Source organism: Mytilus galloprovincialis, chromosome 14 (assembly GCF_965363235.1).
Source record: "Mytilus galloprovincialis chromosome 14, xbMytGall1.hap1.1, whole genome shotgun sequence".
In the NCBI taxonomy this organism is placed as follows: domain Eukaryota; kingdom Metazoa; phylum Mollusca; class Bivalvia; order Mytilida; family Mytilidae; genus Mytilus; species Mytilus galloprovincialis.
In genome coordinates this window covers 2,017,707-2,036,371 of record NC_134851.1, presented here as the reverse complement: position 1 = coordinate 2,036,371, position 18,665 = coordinate 2,017,707, and the positions used below count along the sequence as shown (strand labels likewise).

The following is an 18,665-nucleotide window of genomic DNA, read 5'->3' as shown; positions in this document are numbered from 1 at the left end:
TGAATGTGTCTTTGAAAATAAACTCATGAATGAGCCTCACATGTTGAACTTATAACATGAAGTAATCAAGGATTAATCATAAAATCTAAATACTGTTATTGATTGATTGATTGGTGACAGTTAATTGTAATCCTACAAGATATATGTCATATTTGGTCTGTTTATAGATTCAGATTCAGATTCAATATTTTATTTTAGTCTCACCACATACAAACATAAAATGAGATTCACATACATAGATTTAAAACATTAAAACATTTGCATTGCATGTACCAATCTTAAAAAGATTTAGGAGAGACTTTTAAGATATACATTGTATTATATACATATAAACATATTTTTACAATTTATAATTAAAATTCACAATATACATTTTTACTAAATGATAGTAAAACATTTGTTTCATTAAGAACTAGTGAAATAAAATACTATTTCTTCTTAATAAAATATTGTTGCAGGTATTGGCAACTATAGCAGCAACATTGCCATTACTAAATAAAAATATAAATTTTTCTTCTTTATATCAAGAAAGGTCCCCAAAACGTTAAACAAAAACTGCACATGTAGTAGAAATAATGTTGTGTTTTTTAGATAAAAAATGAATTATAATTATATAAAATTAAGAATTGAAATGAGGAATATGTCACAATGACAACAACCCAACTAAGGAGTATTCCTAAAGCAATGAATATATCTCAGGAGTTCTCGCCCGGACACGCACTCCATTATCTAGTATATTGTAAGAGCATAATTTCTTGTTTTTATATAGATTAAACCGTTGGTTTTCCCGTTTGAATGGTTTAACACTAGTAATTTTTGGGGCCCTTTATAGCTTGCTGTTAGGTGTGAGCCAATGCTCCGTGTTGAAGGCCGTACGTTGACCTATAATGGTTTACTTTTATAAATTATTTGGATGGAAAGTTGTCTCATTGGCACTCATACCACATCTTGCTATATCTATAAACCTGAAGCACGCAGAAGCACTCTACTGTCTCTGCATAAAACATAAATAAATTGCGTCGCATATTGGGTACATATATAATCAACTTCACATTAAACAGTTTGAGGGGTATTTGGATGAAATGAATACCTAATCATATATCCTAGGGGTATTTGGATGAAATGAATACCTAATCATATATCCTATCTTTCAACTAGACGATAATACCACAAAACACCTGTTCAAAATCAGAACTCAATTTTGTTAATGGAATCTTTTTCTCTTACAAATTCCTGTCATACCGATTATATCTATGTTACAAAGACTTGTAAAAGCGCCATTGTTAACCCGGTTTTCAAAAGGCCAATTTCACATAAAGACCCCGTTTTTTCTCAGTCAACCTATTACGTGAAAGGCCATACTTTATCCCATCTCAATCCTACTCAAAACAATTCTTTCTTTTTATAACTGCACGAGTTGTCTATGTTTTTGTCTTGGGTGTATTATCATTAAGACATTTTGATAGTCTGAGTACCACTTTATTTTCTCTGTGAAGAGCCATCTAAACGTTGTGTCAACACAATTAGATAAGTCTGAACAGACGGGTAAAAATAAACAATTGTCCTTTTGAAGGAGGTACCCAGCAGTTTGGATAAATATCATGTAGCTTAACATTTTTGATTTTTTATTTCAACATTTCTTTTCAAATTTAATTCATTTTAAGCCAGTATATTTCATTATAATTTTCCAAAATTAATTCATTTTAAGCCAGTAAATTTCATTATAATTTTCCAAAACAATTGTCTTTTGAAGGAGGTACCCAGCAGTTTGGATAAATATCATGTAGCTTAACATTTTTTATTTTTTATTTCAACATTTCTTTTCCAAATTTAATTCATTTTAAGCCAGTAAATTTCATTATAATTTTCCAAAACAATTGTCTTTTGAAGGAGGTACCTAGCAGTTTGGATAAATATCATGTAGTTTAACTTTTTTTATTTTTTATTTCAACATTTCTTTTCCAAATTTAATTCATTTTAAGCCAGTAAATTTCATTATAATTTTCCAAAACAATTGTCTTTTAAGGAGGTACCCAGCAGTTTGGATAAATATCATGTAGCTTAACATTTTTTATTTTTTATTTCAACATTTCTTTTCCAAATTTAATTCATTTTAAGCCAGTATATTTCATTATAATTTTCCAAAATTAATTCATTTTAAGCCAGTAAATTTCATTATAATTTTCCAAAACAATTGTCTTTTGAAGGAGGTACCCAGCAGTTTGGATAAATATCATGTAGCTTATCATTTTTAATTTTTTATTTCAACATTTCTGTTCCAAATTTAATTCATTTTAAGCCAGTAAATTTCATTATAATTTTCCAAAACAATTGTCTTTTGAAGGAGGTACCTAGCAGTTTGGATAAATATCATGTAGTTTAACTTTTTTTATTTTTTATTTCAACATTTCTTTTCCAAATTTAATTCATTTTAAGCCAGTAAATTTCATTATAATTTTCCAAAACAATTGTCTTTTAAGGAGGTACCCAGCAGTTTGGATAAATATCATGTAGCTTAACATTTTTTATTTTTTATTTCAACATTTCTTTTCCAAATTTAATTCATTTTAAGCCAGTAAATTTCATTATAATTTTCCAAAACATTTGTTTTTTGAAGGAGGTACCCAGCAGTTTGGATAAATATCATGTAGCTTAACATTTTTTATTTTTTATTTCAACATTTCTTTTCCAAATTTAATTCATTTTAAGCCAGAAAATTTCATTATAATTTTCCAAAACATTTGTCTTTTAAAGGAGGTACCCAGCAGTTTGGTTAAATATCATATAGTTTAACTTTTTTGATTTTTCATTTCAACATTTCTTCCAAAATTAACCACTAGATTTCTTCATTTCAACATTTTTTCTCTAAATTTAGCCACTATATATCTTTACAATTGCCTTTTAAGAAGGTACCTAGCAGTTTGGTTAAGTATCTTGCAGTTTAACATTTTTGTTTGATTTTTCATTTCAACATTTTTACAAATTGAGCTACTAGCTAGGTTTCTTTAAAATTGTCCTTCTTTAAAGAAAGTACTCTGCATTTTGGTAAATATTTTGTAATTTAACATTTTTCATTTCAAGGATCCTTTACTATAGATAATTTAGCTGATCTGTAACAATAACATCTTCATGCCTTATATATCATGTACTGTAGTACACCGCTAGATTAAAGCTGACGAGGAAAGGTAACACACGGCCAGCGAAAGCTCTTTTATGAGAGCCCAGGTGGTCGTGTGGTCTAGCGGGACGACTGCAGTGCAGGCGATTTGATGTCACGATATCACAGTAGCATGGGTTCGAATCTCGGCGAGGGAAGAACCAAAAATTTGCGAAAGCAAATTTACAGATCTAACATTGTTGGGTTGATGTTTAGACGAGTTGTATATATATATATATACATTAACGATAACAATTCTGTCTGATGAACCGCTGGAGATGCGGTGAAAGCGCTAACAGAAACAATGTTCGATTTATGATGTGATTTTTTGTGTTTTTTACTTTTAAATTATATATATATGTATATATACATAAAAATTATATATATATATGTATATATATATATATATATATATAATATTTGATGAACTTTTTTGTACCATTGTAACTTAATGGTGTTTGAGAAATAAAGAATCTTGATTAAAACGTTCATCTGATTTTTACAGAGTTATCTCCCTGTAGTGTGATGTACCACCTTAAAGTACGCATGCAATTGAAATGAAAACAATGACACGAATAAAATATTATTGTGAGATGAAGCATGACGGTAATTGATCATCATAGCCATTCAACCATAACTGCCAGATATAAATGTTGTCAGCAGGGCAATATTGTTTTAACAGATTAATTGATTTTTTGTATAATTGTGAGAGAAGGTACTAAACTGTATTGACATTTATTTCAAAATTTCTTAGTTTAAAAAGGTCGATGTAAAGTTTAATTGCTTCTTACATGGTATTCGTAACCAAAGTAGCAATAATTTTCCTAACATAGTTATTCATTTTTTGTTAATTGTGAAAGAATTTACATTTATTGCCAGTTCCAATTTCTTGGTTTAAAAAAGTCGATATTGTAAAAAAGTCGTGTAATGCTTACTTATACTTTAAAACTTAATCCTCTGCATGTTCTTGAACACATAAGGCATCATCAGAGGGCCAAATGTAATCTCAAACAGTGAACTTTCAGAAAGAACAGGTGTGAAGAATATAGTAAACGGGAGCATGTGAAAAAAGTGTTGACATGGACACCACAAGGGACAAGAAAGCCTGGAAGACCGCAAAACACATGGGGAAGAAATATAGCAGCAGAGATAAAAAGACATGGTTACACCTGGAATCAAATAGACAAAATCGCAAATGATAGAACGAGTTGGAGGTCCCTTGTTGATGCCTTATGTGTAATGCTAAATCGTCTCTTACTTGGTATTTTTTATCAGCCATGCAATACTTTTCTTATCAAATTAACTGATTTTTTGCTTCATTATACGAGTAGTCACTTTTGAACTTTATTGCCGGTCCAAGTTCTTGGTTTAAAACTTCGTTGTTCTGTGCAATGCTTACCCGTTCATATCCTGTACTTTGTTAATAGTAATGCAACATTGTTCTAAAACTATAAGATGCTTTATGTTAGCCTTCAACAATGAGCAAAACCCATATATGCATAGCAAGTTATAAAAGGTCAGAGTCTCTGTTATTAACATATTTGTCGTTTTTCTTTCGGTCATGGTATTCTCAGTGAATCGTCTTGTGTCTTTTGGTCATGGTATTCTCAGTGAATCGTCTTATGTCTTGAGGTCATGGTATTCTTAGTGAATCGTCTTGTGTCTTTAGGTCATGGTATTCTCAGTGAATCGTCTTGTGTCTTTTGGTCATGGTATTCTCAGTGAATCGTCTTGTGCCTTTTGGTCATGGTATTCTCAGTGAATCGTCTTGTTTCTTTTGGTCATGGTATTCTCAGTGAATCGTCTTGTGTCTTTTGGTCATGGTATTCTGGTATTCTCAGTGAATCGTCTTGTGTCTTTTGGTCATGGTATTCTCAGTGAATCGTCTTTTGTCTTTTGGTCATGGTATTCTCAGTAAATCGTCTTGTGCCTTTTGGTCATGGTATTCTCAGTGAATCGTCTTGTGTCTTTTGGTCATGGTATTCTCAGTGAATCGTCTTGTGTCTTTATGTCATGGTATTCTCAGTGAATAGTCTTGTTTCTTTTGGTCATGGTATTCTCAGTGAATCGTCTTGTGTCTTTTGGTCATGATATTCTCAGTGAATCGTCTTATGTCTTTAGGTCATGGTATTCTCAGTGAATCGTCTTGTGCCTTTTGGTCATGGTATTCTCAGTGAATCGTCTTGTGTCTTTTGGTCATGGTATTCTCAGTGAATCGTCTTATGTCTTTAGGTCATGGTATTCTCAGTGAATCGTCTTGTGCCTTTTGGTCATGATATTCTCAGTGAATTGTCTTGTGTCTTTTGGTCATGGTATTCTCAGTGAATCGTCTTGTGTCTTTATGTCATGGTATTCTCAGTGAATCGTTTTGTGTCTTTTGGTCATGGTATTCTCAGTGAATCGTCTTGTTTCTTTTGGTCATGGTATTCTCAGTGAATCGTCTTGTGTCTTTTGGTCATGTTATTCTCAGTGAATCGTCTTCTGTCTTTAGGTCATGGTATTCTCAGTGAATCGTCTGTGTCTTTTGGTCATGGTATTCTCATTGAATCGTCTTGTGTCTTTTGGTCATGGTATTCTCAGTGAATCGTCTTGTGTTTTTTGGTCATGGTATTCTCAGTGAATCGTCTGTGTCTTTTGGTCATGGTATTCTCGGTGAATCGTCTTATGTCTTTTGGTCATGGTATTCTCAGTGAATCGTCTTGTGTCTTTATGTCATGGTATTCTCAGTGAATCGTCTTGTGTCTTTTGGTCATGGTATTCTCAGTGAATCGTCTTGTGTCTTTATGTCATGGTATTCTCAGTGAATCGTCTTGTGTCTTTATGTCATGTATTCTCAGTGAATCGTCTTGTGTCTTTTGGTCATGGTATTCTCGGTGAATCGTCTTATTACTTTTGGTCATGGTATTCTGGTATTCTCAGTGAATCGTCTTGTGTCTTTTGCTCATGGTATTCTCAGTGAATCGTTTTGCGTTTAAGATTTATGATTATTCCTATTTCTTTAAACTGAGACGGCAGTTATACGACAATTGTTTTTTCAAGCGTTAATATACAGTGAAACCTGACTAAACCGAATCCTGTATAAACCGAAAACCTGTATAAACCAAACATGTTCGAAAGCACCATCATATCAAAGTATGTGCGTTGTGAATCTGATAAAACCGAACATTGGCCAAAACTGGACAAAATCTCAAGTCCTGAACAGGTTCGGTTTAAACAGGTTTCACTATATTTACTACACGTCAGTCAAGTATTTTATGTTACATAATTATGTGACTTGATGGGGGTGTAAAATATCTCATTATGTTTTATTGCTTGTATTATGAAATAATTGATCACAAAATATGTCAGTTACGTTCGAATAGGTGTGAAATAGTATCTCTGTTTTTACATGTGTCTTGTTTGATTTATATGAATACCTTTACTAGACATAATTATAACTGTTTATGCTGATTTTCACATTGCTTAATTTGACGAAAAATTATTATGGTAAGTATTCGACGAGGTATGATATCGAGTGGTTTTTTGCGCGACCTTGAATTGTCATAAGCTAGCTAGAAAGAAAAAGTGTCACAAAAATATAAGCACACTATATTTGACTATAGACATGCACATTACATGTATGTTGATCCCAACATGTTCTTACAAGTTTCCCTGCTCTATGGTCGGGTTGTTGTCGCTTTGACACATTCCCCATATCCTTTCTCAATTGTATTCTCTAAAAAATCAAAACTTTGGCCTGTGTCATGTTAATGGACGGGCTATGGGTAGAAATTGGGAAAATTTGGATTGGAAATAAAAAGCTGGCCTGGTAAGAACTGAAAATCGGTAACCTTGTCAAAAAGACAGCGGGAATTGCAATACGTAACTCAATTTCAGTCATTCAAAAAATCCTTCTGCTCTCTTAAAAGAAAAACCAAACAGTTTTCCCCTTTAGCGATTATTTTGTTCAGCATATAGGGTCAATTGAAGCTTGATAAGACAACTGGAATTAGTTGCTAAAAACAGTTTACCCATGGACAATGCCTGCTTTATTCACTGGTCAACATTTGTCCAGTGGATAAAAGTATCAAGCAACCCGGTACTGAATTTTATCGCTTGTGTTTACATCAGCGCACTTTTATATATATATAAGGTCACAAGAACTTGATAGAACGTATTGATCTTATTGTATGGTTTAGTCTAGGCGCACGTATTCAATAAATAGTGATCAATATGATAATATGATCTCATTGTCCGTTTAAGTCATCATGGTCTTTGCGCACTTTTTGTCAATATAGAACAAGTCAGAACTCGATAGTACGTTAGAATCTTATTGTATGTTTTAGACGAAGCGCACTTTTTTTATGCGTAGGGTCAACAAAAGGTGAATAGTACGTTGGAATCTTCTTGACAATGTATTTGTATATCGGTTGTCCTTAGCGAAAGATGTTCAATATATAAGGCACCAGGATTTTATTGTAAAATCAAATCTTAGCGCACTTTTTGCCCATTTATGGAGCAACAAGAACTTGATAGTACGTTGAACACTTATTTAATTTTTTATCATCAGCGCATGTTGTTCAATAAATATGGCAACGAGATCTTATTCTATGTTTTAGTTTAAGCGCACTTTTTTCAATTTATGGGATCAACGTGAACTTAGTAGTACTTTGGAATCGCATTGTATGTTTTAGATGAAGCCTTTTTTACAAGAATAAGGTCAACACGAACTTGGTAGTACGTTTGCATCTTATTGTAAAATTTCGTCTAATCGCACTTTTTTAAATATATAAGGTCAACACGAACTTGGTAGTACGTTGGAATCTTATTGTAAAATTTCGTCTAATCGCACTTTTTTTCAATATATAAGGTCAACATAAACTTGATAGTACGTTAACATCTTATTGTATGTTTTAGCCTTAAGGTTTACTACTAACAAGCAACCCTTTATTTGCACTAAAGCGAACGAGACCTATCATTTTTCACAAAGATTCTACCTAAACAATCTTTTATGATATTAAAATTATATTAATAAGTTCAGTGCGTGTAAATGAATTGATATTTTATTGAGTCACGTAGCAAATGGTACGATCTAAAATAAACGTGGAAGATTAAATACATTGTGGTATCTTGTTCTTTGATAAAAGGTGCACATAGTTTGGTATTCTATTGTGAAAGAGAAAATTAACCCTGTTGGAAGCTCATTATTATAGTCTGTTTGGGCGAGAATCTAATTTCGTCATCAAATGACTTTCTGATCATTGGAATGACGGTCACCCACGTGCAACAAATCGACGCATTGTAATGACCCTAATTTTGCACTTCCATTTAATTGGACAATGAATTTGTTTTTCGCAGTTTTTTCTTTCTATTTTCTACAAGACAATACGTATTTAAATAACGCTTTAATATATATAAAAAGAATCAGACAGTTTCGTGAAATCTGCAGATTACGCAATTTCGAAATAAAGACTTGTAGCTGCGTAATTCAGTTATAACATGTATTAAAATATATTTATGAGATTTATAAATCCTTATGGCTTTTTCAAGATTTAGATGGGAGGGATGGTCTTAACTGAAGTTTTAAGCTCTTAACTGATAATGATTTAAAACATATTAGAGAGGCGGAAGACAATATGAATGAATACTTTATTACAAAAAGCATAATATATATGCTATGGCAACGAAAACATATTTACAACATGATAAACAGCATAGATCAATACATATAAATCATTATAAGAAAACAAATAAACATTAAGTAACAATATGTGATCTGATTAACCATGCAGATTTTATGTAATTACACATTTTTTTCATATGTAAAACAGAAATTGACCTTAATAAATACTGCAATTTAGTCATGTTTGGCCAAGCACAATATAATTTTGGCTATATATATATATAAATATATAAGCCTAATTGATCTATAGGCAGGACATACTAATAAAAGTGGTATTCGTTTTCAACTGCATAGTACAACATTCGCATAAACGTAATTATCTAGCCATGCCATTATAAATTATCTTCCTGTTTCAATGTTCAGCTTTAGTGTACCACTTCGCAATTTAGTTAAAAAGTGTGAAATATAACAGCAGTTTAAATAATATATGTACTGCATACAGATGTTGTGAAAAAAGACAATCACAACTTCTTCAAGAATAATCTCAACACTGATCACACTTTAACTTTTCATTGTTAAATTCAATCATATTTCAAATGCAATATCTTTAATATTTAACTTTTGAATTAAATGTTGCAATCAAATATATAATATATAGTTTTTACTTTTTTATTTTTAAAGTGCAGTGTGTCCAGGGGGTTTCTATATGTTCCAACTATATGTCCCCATTCAAATGCATTGATCATCACAAAGGGGTTCCAACCCTTCGAACCCCTCCCCCTTGGATCCGCCACTGGTGTCTATATCATATCAACACTTACCTTACAAAAACAACGGATACACGGACCCGTAATTCCTTCTATGTAAATATCTTCTCCTTCTGTGTCACACCGAGATATCGTTCCTAAAAAATAAAATAAAGTCAATGTAAACATCTTCTACTTCTGTATCACACCGATATATCGTTCATGGAAAATAAAATAAAGTCGATGTAAATATCTTCTCCTTCTGTATCACACAGAGATATCGTTCCTAATAAGTATAATTAAGTCAATGTGAATCAAAAAAGAAGAATTGTTTAAAAAGGATTAGGGAGCAACCATTTAGTTTCAAAAAGAGGGGGATATGGTCGTTTGTCTGAGTACCAAACAATTAAACAATTTTGGAGAAAAAAACATAGAACTCCATAAAACTCCCTTGAAGGTAAATGGTCGTTCTCTTGTTGTTCAAAAGAGAGATTTCCAGGTGAAATTTCAAAAAGGGAAGTTCTTAAAAGCTTTCAAAAATCAGAAGTTAGATTTTATAAAATAGCGTAATGAACGGAAAACATCTGTCATATTCCTGATATATGCATGTAGGCATTTTTCAACAACACTTTTTACATTGAAGAAATTTAAAGACAGTGAAACCTTTCCAATTGTATCAAAACCTGAGACTGTAATTTTTGTTTTATTTAAGAAATATTCGTAGGGTCGAGTATATTCCTATTTCGTTCTGCCTCGGCTATATTCTCCAATCTCGCGATACCAAAAAAAAATACTTAAACCATATCCAACTACCCGTGTTAATCCTAGATATATTAAATTTCGTATTTTAGTGAATGGTGAAATGCAATTTACAAATGGTAGCATGTGATACGTTTGTAAGGTAAACAAATTGCTGCAACCAATCAATTTTGTTAATGGAAATACAAATAAAACATGCATGTGTGCCTATCGATTTTGTTTAAGCTTGATGTTTTTGTCTTTTAAGAAATTAAAATAGGTTTATGAGCCTTGCTACATGTAGTATATCGTGTCGTTTACTGATTGATTGATTGATTGATTGATTGATTGATTGATTGATTGATTGATTGATTGATTGATTGATTGATTGATTGCTATTATGTCGCGGCTATTTTGGTATTTGGAGAAAACCGGGGTACCCGGATGGAAACGCCGACCTTGGGTAGAAAAACTGACAATCTTAGTCAATGGGTTGACATATTGTACAACATACACAGCAGTGATTGGAAATAAAGAAATGTCATCTCTTGGTCTTCCACCGACTGGAAATTAATCCTTTGGCGAACTATGGTAATGACTGTAAAATGTATAAATGCGGAATAACGTCTCGTAAGATGAAGGGCCAAACTCTTTGCACGTTTAGAAATCTCTTGGGGGGTCTGTAAGTGACCTGTCAAAGTGCTCGATTTTTGTCCATAATCATTATACCTCATATTCCAGTGGCACTACAAAATGCTCACCAACCTTTCCGGGGTACCCCCTTTTGCTTATTTTTTTTTCGCCCGGGGCATGAAATGCCGGCCACTAGACGTTAAGATCGATGTTATTACTAATCATGTTGTAATCATATCTATGTGCTATAAACGACCTAAACTTTAAAAAGAAGATGTGGTATGATAGCCAATAAGACAACTCTCCACAAGAGACCAAAATGACACAAAAATTAACAACAATAGGTCACCGTAGGCCTTTAACATTGAGCAAAGCCCATATCGCATAGTCAGCTATGGAAGGCTATGGAAGGCCCCGAAATGGCAATGTAAAACAATTCAAACGAGAAAACTAACGGCTTTATTTATTTTTGTTTTATGCATTTACTTGTTCGTTTATTCTTTTCATCGACAAAACTGTAATATCACTTTCTTTCATTTTAGATAGTAAATTTTTATTATTTTTCAAAACTTCTCATTTTCGTCCTTCATATTTTGTTTCCAAAAAAGTAACGAAAACAATATCTGAATGTACATTATTATATTGTAGTTCTTAAATATACATATAAATAGTTCGTCGTATGTTAACTCAATCAAGCAATTCATACTTTTGCCTGATTTAGCAAATTTCAAATGAATGTTAACTGACAACCATAATCGGTTATTTAGTAGTTTGTTAAATAACTTCTTTATAATACATCGACATTTAAAAAAAAAAGATTGAATGAAATATTTTAAAATTGAAAAATGCGTTAAATAACACAACGCAGAACAGCATGAAATAATACATCTATTTAAAAAAATAAATATAGTCTTTATATTTCAGCAATATATCATATCTCGATCACTCGCATGCTTATAGAACGTCAGGTACATATTTAAGAAAAATTACATATATATCTTTTTTTTAAATTTACAATGTGTAAGCCTGTTTTTGTTGTTTGTCAATTGTTAACCTTTTTCAAACGATTATTGTGTTGTATTTTATTGTAAGTTGTGCATTGGGATAAAAACAATCATGAGGAACACAACTTTTAACTTTAATTGTGGGGCAATGTTTTTCATTACTCAGACTAGAACAAACAATTTTTTCCATTTTAAGAGCGATTCTCAAAACAAAATAAATTAGTTGGTGACCTTCTGTTGTTGTATGTTCTATGGTCGGGTTGTTGTCTCTTTGACACATTCCCCATTTCGATTCTTAATTTTACATTTACTTGGTCAACGATTTTAAAACATCAATTATGATTGTAACAATCCACCATAAACGAACTGAAATATATGTAAGCAACTATAGGGCGATATACAGCCTTCAATAAGCTCCGCGTACAAAACAAAAAAGAAAACAATTCGAAAAAGAAAACTAACGGCCTGAATCATTGCCAAAACAATAAAGATAAAAAAAGTCAGGCAGCAACACACGATTGCCACTGAATCAATTAAAGGCTTCTAGATGAATATAAAAAAAGAAGATGTGGTATGATTGCCAGTGAGACAACTCTCCAAAAGAGACCAAAATAACACAAAAATTAACAACTATAGGTCATCGTACGGTCTTCAACAATGAGCAAAGCCCTTACCGCATATTCAGCTATTAAAGGCCCCGAAATGACAATGTAAAGCAATTTAAATGAGAAAACTAACGGCCTAATTAATGTAAAAATTGAACAAAAAACAAATATGTCAAGAACAAAGAGAAAGTGACGGGGTTAAGTAAGTGTGTTGGGCTCAGACCCCCCCTATTTTCGACAGGGAAAATTAAATAGTCAGTTGGAAAATTTCATAGATGACCATGTAAGGGACTGCTTTGGCCATTTAAAGCCTTATTCAAAGAGCTCCGGCAAGACAAACTTAAGAGAACTCAATTCATAAGCTAAAACTAATGGCAAAATCAATAAACGATAAACAAATATGATAGATAGCAACCAAAGCGACAACCACTGAATTACATGATACTGGATTGGGACAAGTTCATATAGAGAATGGGTCGGGGTTTAGCATGCGTGTTGGGGTTCAAACCTCCCCTACGACAGTGGTGTAACAACGCCAAATCAACTTTAAAAAGTCAGTTGGAAAATATATTGACTTTACTCATTGTTGAAGGCCGCACAGTGACCTATAGTTGTTAATTGCTGTGTCATTTGGTCTCTTGTGAAGAGTTTTTTCCTTGGCAATTATACCACATCTTCTTGTTTATAATGATGTAACCCCTATTTTGACAATAAAGATCCACCAAAAAGCTTCGGCAAGACAAAAGAGAACACAATTCAAATGCGAAACTTATGGCGTGATTTACTTAAAACCAATAAACAATAGAAATAAAATATATATGACAAACAGAAACCAACGCGATTTACACAGAATTGCAGGTTTTTGGTTGTGCCTGCGTGTGGGGACCCAAACTTCCCCTAAGACAGTGGCGTAACATTACAACCCAATTAGAGCAAACTGATATAGTCATTTTTGAAAAGTCTATGGAACGTAAACTCTAACAAATGTCGCTCCTGCTCTACTGATGAGGGTCCCTTTACGATCGTGTAAGATGCAGAAAATATGCACACTCCCTACAATTGTATACATATGCTTCTTTACGCTAACGTTCTGAAAATGTCTTTTCCTCATCCTTTTTTCAAAACATATGTCATAATGAGCTCGCACCGCAACGTCACTTTAAAGATGACTGCATTTTTCATATGATAAATGTATTTTAAATCATTTACAAATGAAGCAAACATTCTTTGCTTAAAATATACCCTGAAGAATTAATTTTAATGCAAAAGCGATGAACATTTATCATAAAGTTTAACATTCGGTTGGTTAAATAGTATGTGAAACTTAATACATTACTTTGAAAAGTGTAAAGATTTTCATCAAAACTTTAACAAAGTAGTTTGTCCCATTTCAATTTGCCTGTCCGGATAATAGCTTTTCGTGATCGATTTCCTTTTTATATTTTGACAATGTGATGGTAAAGTGTTCATTTTCTGTCATGAAACACCTGGTTATCACCCAGTCAATCTTTAAGGTAAAAATGATAGGTAAGAATGGATTAAAGCAAGGCTATATGTACTCATTAAGAACGAATTCATGATTAATGTATGGGGACAATTTGATGATATGTTAAATTCTATTAAAATACACAAGGGCGACAATCTACGAAATCTTTATAACTTGTGCAGGTTTTTTTCCAGTAACCAAGGTTAGTCCGTTAATTTGACGAAATGTACGGACTTACCCGAAGAACGAAATGGACTTGAAATATATGATTGATTTATTCACGGTACAAATTGTTAAAATTGCTATTCACAAATTCCCGCCAAAACTTGTTCTTATCATTGTCTATGGACTTTTTAAAAACGTTTTCGAAGTACAGTGAAACCTGACTAAATCGAATCCTGCATAAACCGAAAACCTTTACAAACCAAACTTGTTTTTAGCACCGTCAAATAAAATTGTATGCATCGTGAACGCGATAGAACCGAACATCAAGCAAAACCGAACACAATCTAGCATAAGTCCCGAAAAGGTTCGGTTTAAACAGGTTTCTTTGTAGCTCAATTAAATGAAATCAGCACTTCACACTTACGTTGAAAGTGCTTTTCTGGAGTAATCGTCATCAGGCCTTGTAGTCTTAAAACTTTCGTGTCAGTTGTTTGCACTCATTCCCCAAAATCAACCAATCAAAATGCTGGATTTCATGTTTCGAGCATTAACTGTGTGCTCCGAGCAGAGAGCAAAGTTTTATGACTTCAACCTAAAAATCGTTTAGAGTTAAATATTTGAAAGCCAAGCCGGATGTGACAGAACTGAAACAGTTGAAGAGGTGTTTAACCAATCATGACATAACGAGTTTTCTCTAAATATCTCGAAGATGATTTTTAAAAAGACGTTTGATGGACTTTAAGTTGCTTATATTTTCACTCAAAATTGATAACGAAACACATTTTATATCAACTTCAACACATTTCTTTTTTTCTGTAAACTTCAACATAATTATATCTTTTTGTATGTAAGAGCATGGTAGGAAATAGTCATTTCGAAGACTTTATACTAGTATATGATTTTTTTTTTTTACTTATTTATTTATTTTAATTATATTTTTTGTGAAACTATTTCTGTATGATAGCAAATATTCCGTTCCTTAATACCATACTCTATTGTTATACCATGGAAGCAGCATTTGACCGATAGAGGGCGTTGATTGTGTTCTAGTTACAAGAGTGTAAGTGATATAGATCGTAGAACGACAGACAGTGATTCATATCATGTGAATTATATTCCGATAAAAAAAATGTATTAATACAACTCTTATGTTCTCCGTCAATTTTATTGACAAGGTCTAAAAAAATACGATTTATTACAGCGGTTCTTCATTTATACACAATCAAAATTCGTAATTACATCATAAAAGACAGTCATATCTGTATAGCATCTTGGCCAATATGGTGAATATCGTCTGGACATAGATGACCGTAAGAAAAAATAGAAACCATTATCTTGATTACATCAATGTTTTAAGATTTTTCATGACCATTAATTCGTCAAAACGTCCAGAATCAGTAAAGGATGAACACTATGTCGATATATAGAAATACAAATAGGAAGAGGGGAGGGGGGACTTTGGAAAAATATTATTAAAACTATATATTTCAAAATGTCGAGATTTTGCTACATAATATAGAAAAACAGGGCGACATTTAAAAATTAAAGTAATAAGGGGGCCAGTATTTACAAAACCAAAAACGAAATTAGAAATGTATGGACTTCTATCCCTTACGGACCTCATGCATCAGGAAACAATGTTTGTTTAGGGGTATTACTTGATCAATTCCTATTTGTTTGATACATTTAGACTATTATTTCGTTCTTTAGTAAGTGTGAGATGATATCTGATTAGGAAATTGACAACATAGGCGTTGATTTATCTCTTAAAATGATGAGTTTTTCATATTTGTCTATTGATTTTATATCTTTGTCCTGAAATGAACAGCTTTCTGTTTGGCAGTTGTAGATCTTCTTCAATTACATTTACCAATTGTTTTGTTTTTACTCAATTTTGAAATATTAACATGTACATCACAGTAGCTTGATATAAAAACTAGATTGGAATTTAAATTAATTGAAATGCTTTTAACGAATATTGCTTGAATTCATTTTTCAATAATAAAATAGAATATTGTCACATATCAATCAGAATAACGAAATAATGGACCGATGTTTACAACCAGAACTATTCCTAAGTTGAATTAGGAACAGTGGGGGGGGAGGGGGGGGGGGGAATTCGACGAACTAACGATAAACCAACTACATGTGAAACCTGACTAAACCGAATCCTGTATAAACCGAAAACCTGTATAAACCAAACATGTTCTAAAGCAGAGTCATATCAAATATATGTACGTTGTGAACCTGATAAAACCGAACATCGGCCAAAACCGAACAAAATCTTAAGTCCCGAAGAGGTTCGGTTTAAACAGGTTTCCCTGTAGTCAGTTCTGTTGATTTACTTAATTTGAGACGTGTTGTCGTAGAGCAGCGGAATAAAATGACTGAATTATCCGCGTTAACAAATTTGACAAAAAAATCGAAACTTTAAAATAACGAATAAACCAGTTCCTGTATATTCGTATATAATAGCATTACATAAACATGCTTAAAAATTATATTTTCACCAAACACTTAGAGGTTTAATTCATAAAACTATATATATGACTTTTCATTTTTGTTTGAATACCATGTATAATTATTCCGGTTAGCCTTTTAAAGTTCCTCTATACATCTATGTATGTCAATGCCACTCGTATGTCAATTCAATGGGTAAAATTCCTCGACGTTACACGAACAATAAGAATATAATTTTTACAATACACTTATGCCTTTGTGGTAAGATAAAAATACTATAAGATAAAGGACAAACTATTTAACCAAAATAGACCATCTTGTTTCCTTTGAACAGAAACAAAATTGGGTCCTTTAAGATAACATCAGTTTAGTAGTATGATTATTAGTATTGTCTGAAACAGAGAAAATATTAAATCTATCATATTGCGACATCACCACAATGATATTTTTTCTTAGTCATCATTTCAACAAGAAGTTTCGCATAGTCTTAAAATATACGATTTTGTTTATTAGTATTTAGTATGAAAATACGAAGATGTGGTACGAATGCCAATAAAACGTTAACTCTCCACAAGAAACCAAAATGACATAGCAACATAAGCAGTTAACCACCTTAGGTCACCGTAGGTCTTCAATCATGAGCAGAACCCATGTTTGATTTAACTCGTGAATATGTCTTATGTTCATTCAGTTTCATTCACAATAAATATTGAACCATAATGAATGATCTAGTTCTTATATTAGTCCTGTTTGCGTTGATTTTTAACTGAAAGTTACAGTCAGAAATGAAAGGACTAACAAGAAACTGTCATTAGTTTTGTTTCTGGTCAGATGTTTTACCTGGGCTGGTCAGATGTTTTACCTGAGCTTTTCATCAGAAGCTTTGTTAACGTGTTTGCTTTTGGTTCCAGAAATGTTCCAACGACCAGTACAACTAGTAGTTGTAAACTTTGGACCAGTGAAACGAACAGCTCTAACAGACTTTGGGCTATGTTATGCATACACAACAAAAAATGAAACATGTAGGATATTCTGATGCCGTAGATGGCAATTAATTACTTTTGAAATTGAAACAAGTTAAATGAAAATGTCAAAAGCTGCACAAAATAAATGAGATATATCAGAATGTACACTTTAATTGAACTTCTGAAGAAAAATATTGTCAAACACAAATAAATAAAATGTTGAAATTCCATTCTCAGTGAGCTATATAAACCTCTAATTAGACAACTCTCCACCAGAGACCAAATGACATAAAAGTTAAAAACTATAGGTCACCGTACGGCCTTCAACTTTGAGTAAAACTATAGGTCACCGTACGGCCTTCAACTTTGAGTAAAACTATAGTTCACCATACGGCTTCAACTTTGAGTAAAACTATACCGTATAGTCAGTCATAAAAGTTCCAGAAATGACAATGTAAAACAACTGAAACGAGAAAACTAACGGCCTGATTAATTCAAAAAAAAAAATGAGTGCAATACAAAACTAATTTATATATATGCTGGTGATCCGATGGATAAATCTGTTGTAGAGTTGTCAATGGCTCAGACGTACTTATAAACATAATTATTTTCTGTGACTGTATCTTACATCAATTTGTAGGATCCTTTACTATAGATAATTTAGCTGATCTGTAAAAATAACATCTTCATGCCTCATATATCATGTGCTGTAGTACGACGCTAGATTAAAACTGACGTAACACCCGGCCACCGAAAGCTTCATTTTTATGAACCGGTCGCAGTTGTCGATATATACTAGTATACAATATCATAATGAACTTGAGCTTTTGATATTTTCATTTAACCGGTGGTCGTGTGCTCTAGCGCACCGGTTACAGTGCATGCGATTTGGTGTCATGACATCTCAGTAGCATGGGTTCGAATCCCGGCGAGGGAAAAACCAAAAATTTGCAAAAGCAAATTTACAGATTTAACATTGTTGGGTTGATGTTTAGACGAGTTGCAACAAATAACTTGCAACCACCGAATTACAGGCTACAAGTTCCTGACTAGTGGTGCAGTAATGTGATAGTATAGCATATGAAAAAACTATAAAATACATTT

At 32.5% G+C, this 18,665-nt stretch overlaps 1 protein-coding gene across 2 annotated transcripts in view; it reads right to left on the bottom strand.

Moving 5' to 3' along the window:
• Positions 1-18,665, bottom strand: part of LOC143059639 (BMP-binding endothelial regulator protein-like) — a 51,644-nt gene that overhangs the window by 26,356 nt on the left and 6,623 nt on the right. For both annotated transcript variants that reach the window (XM_076233160.1, XM_076233159.1), the window contains one exon: positions 9,581-9,663. In XM_076233160.1, coding sequence (XP_076089275.1) covers positions 9,581-9,663 — 83 coding nt within the window. The remainder of the gene's footprint in view (positions 1-9,580; positions 9,664-18,665) is intronic.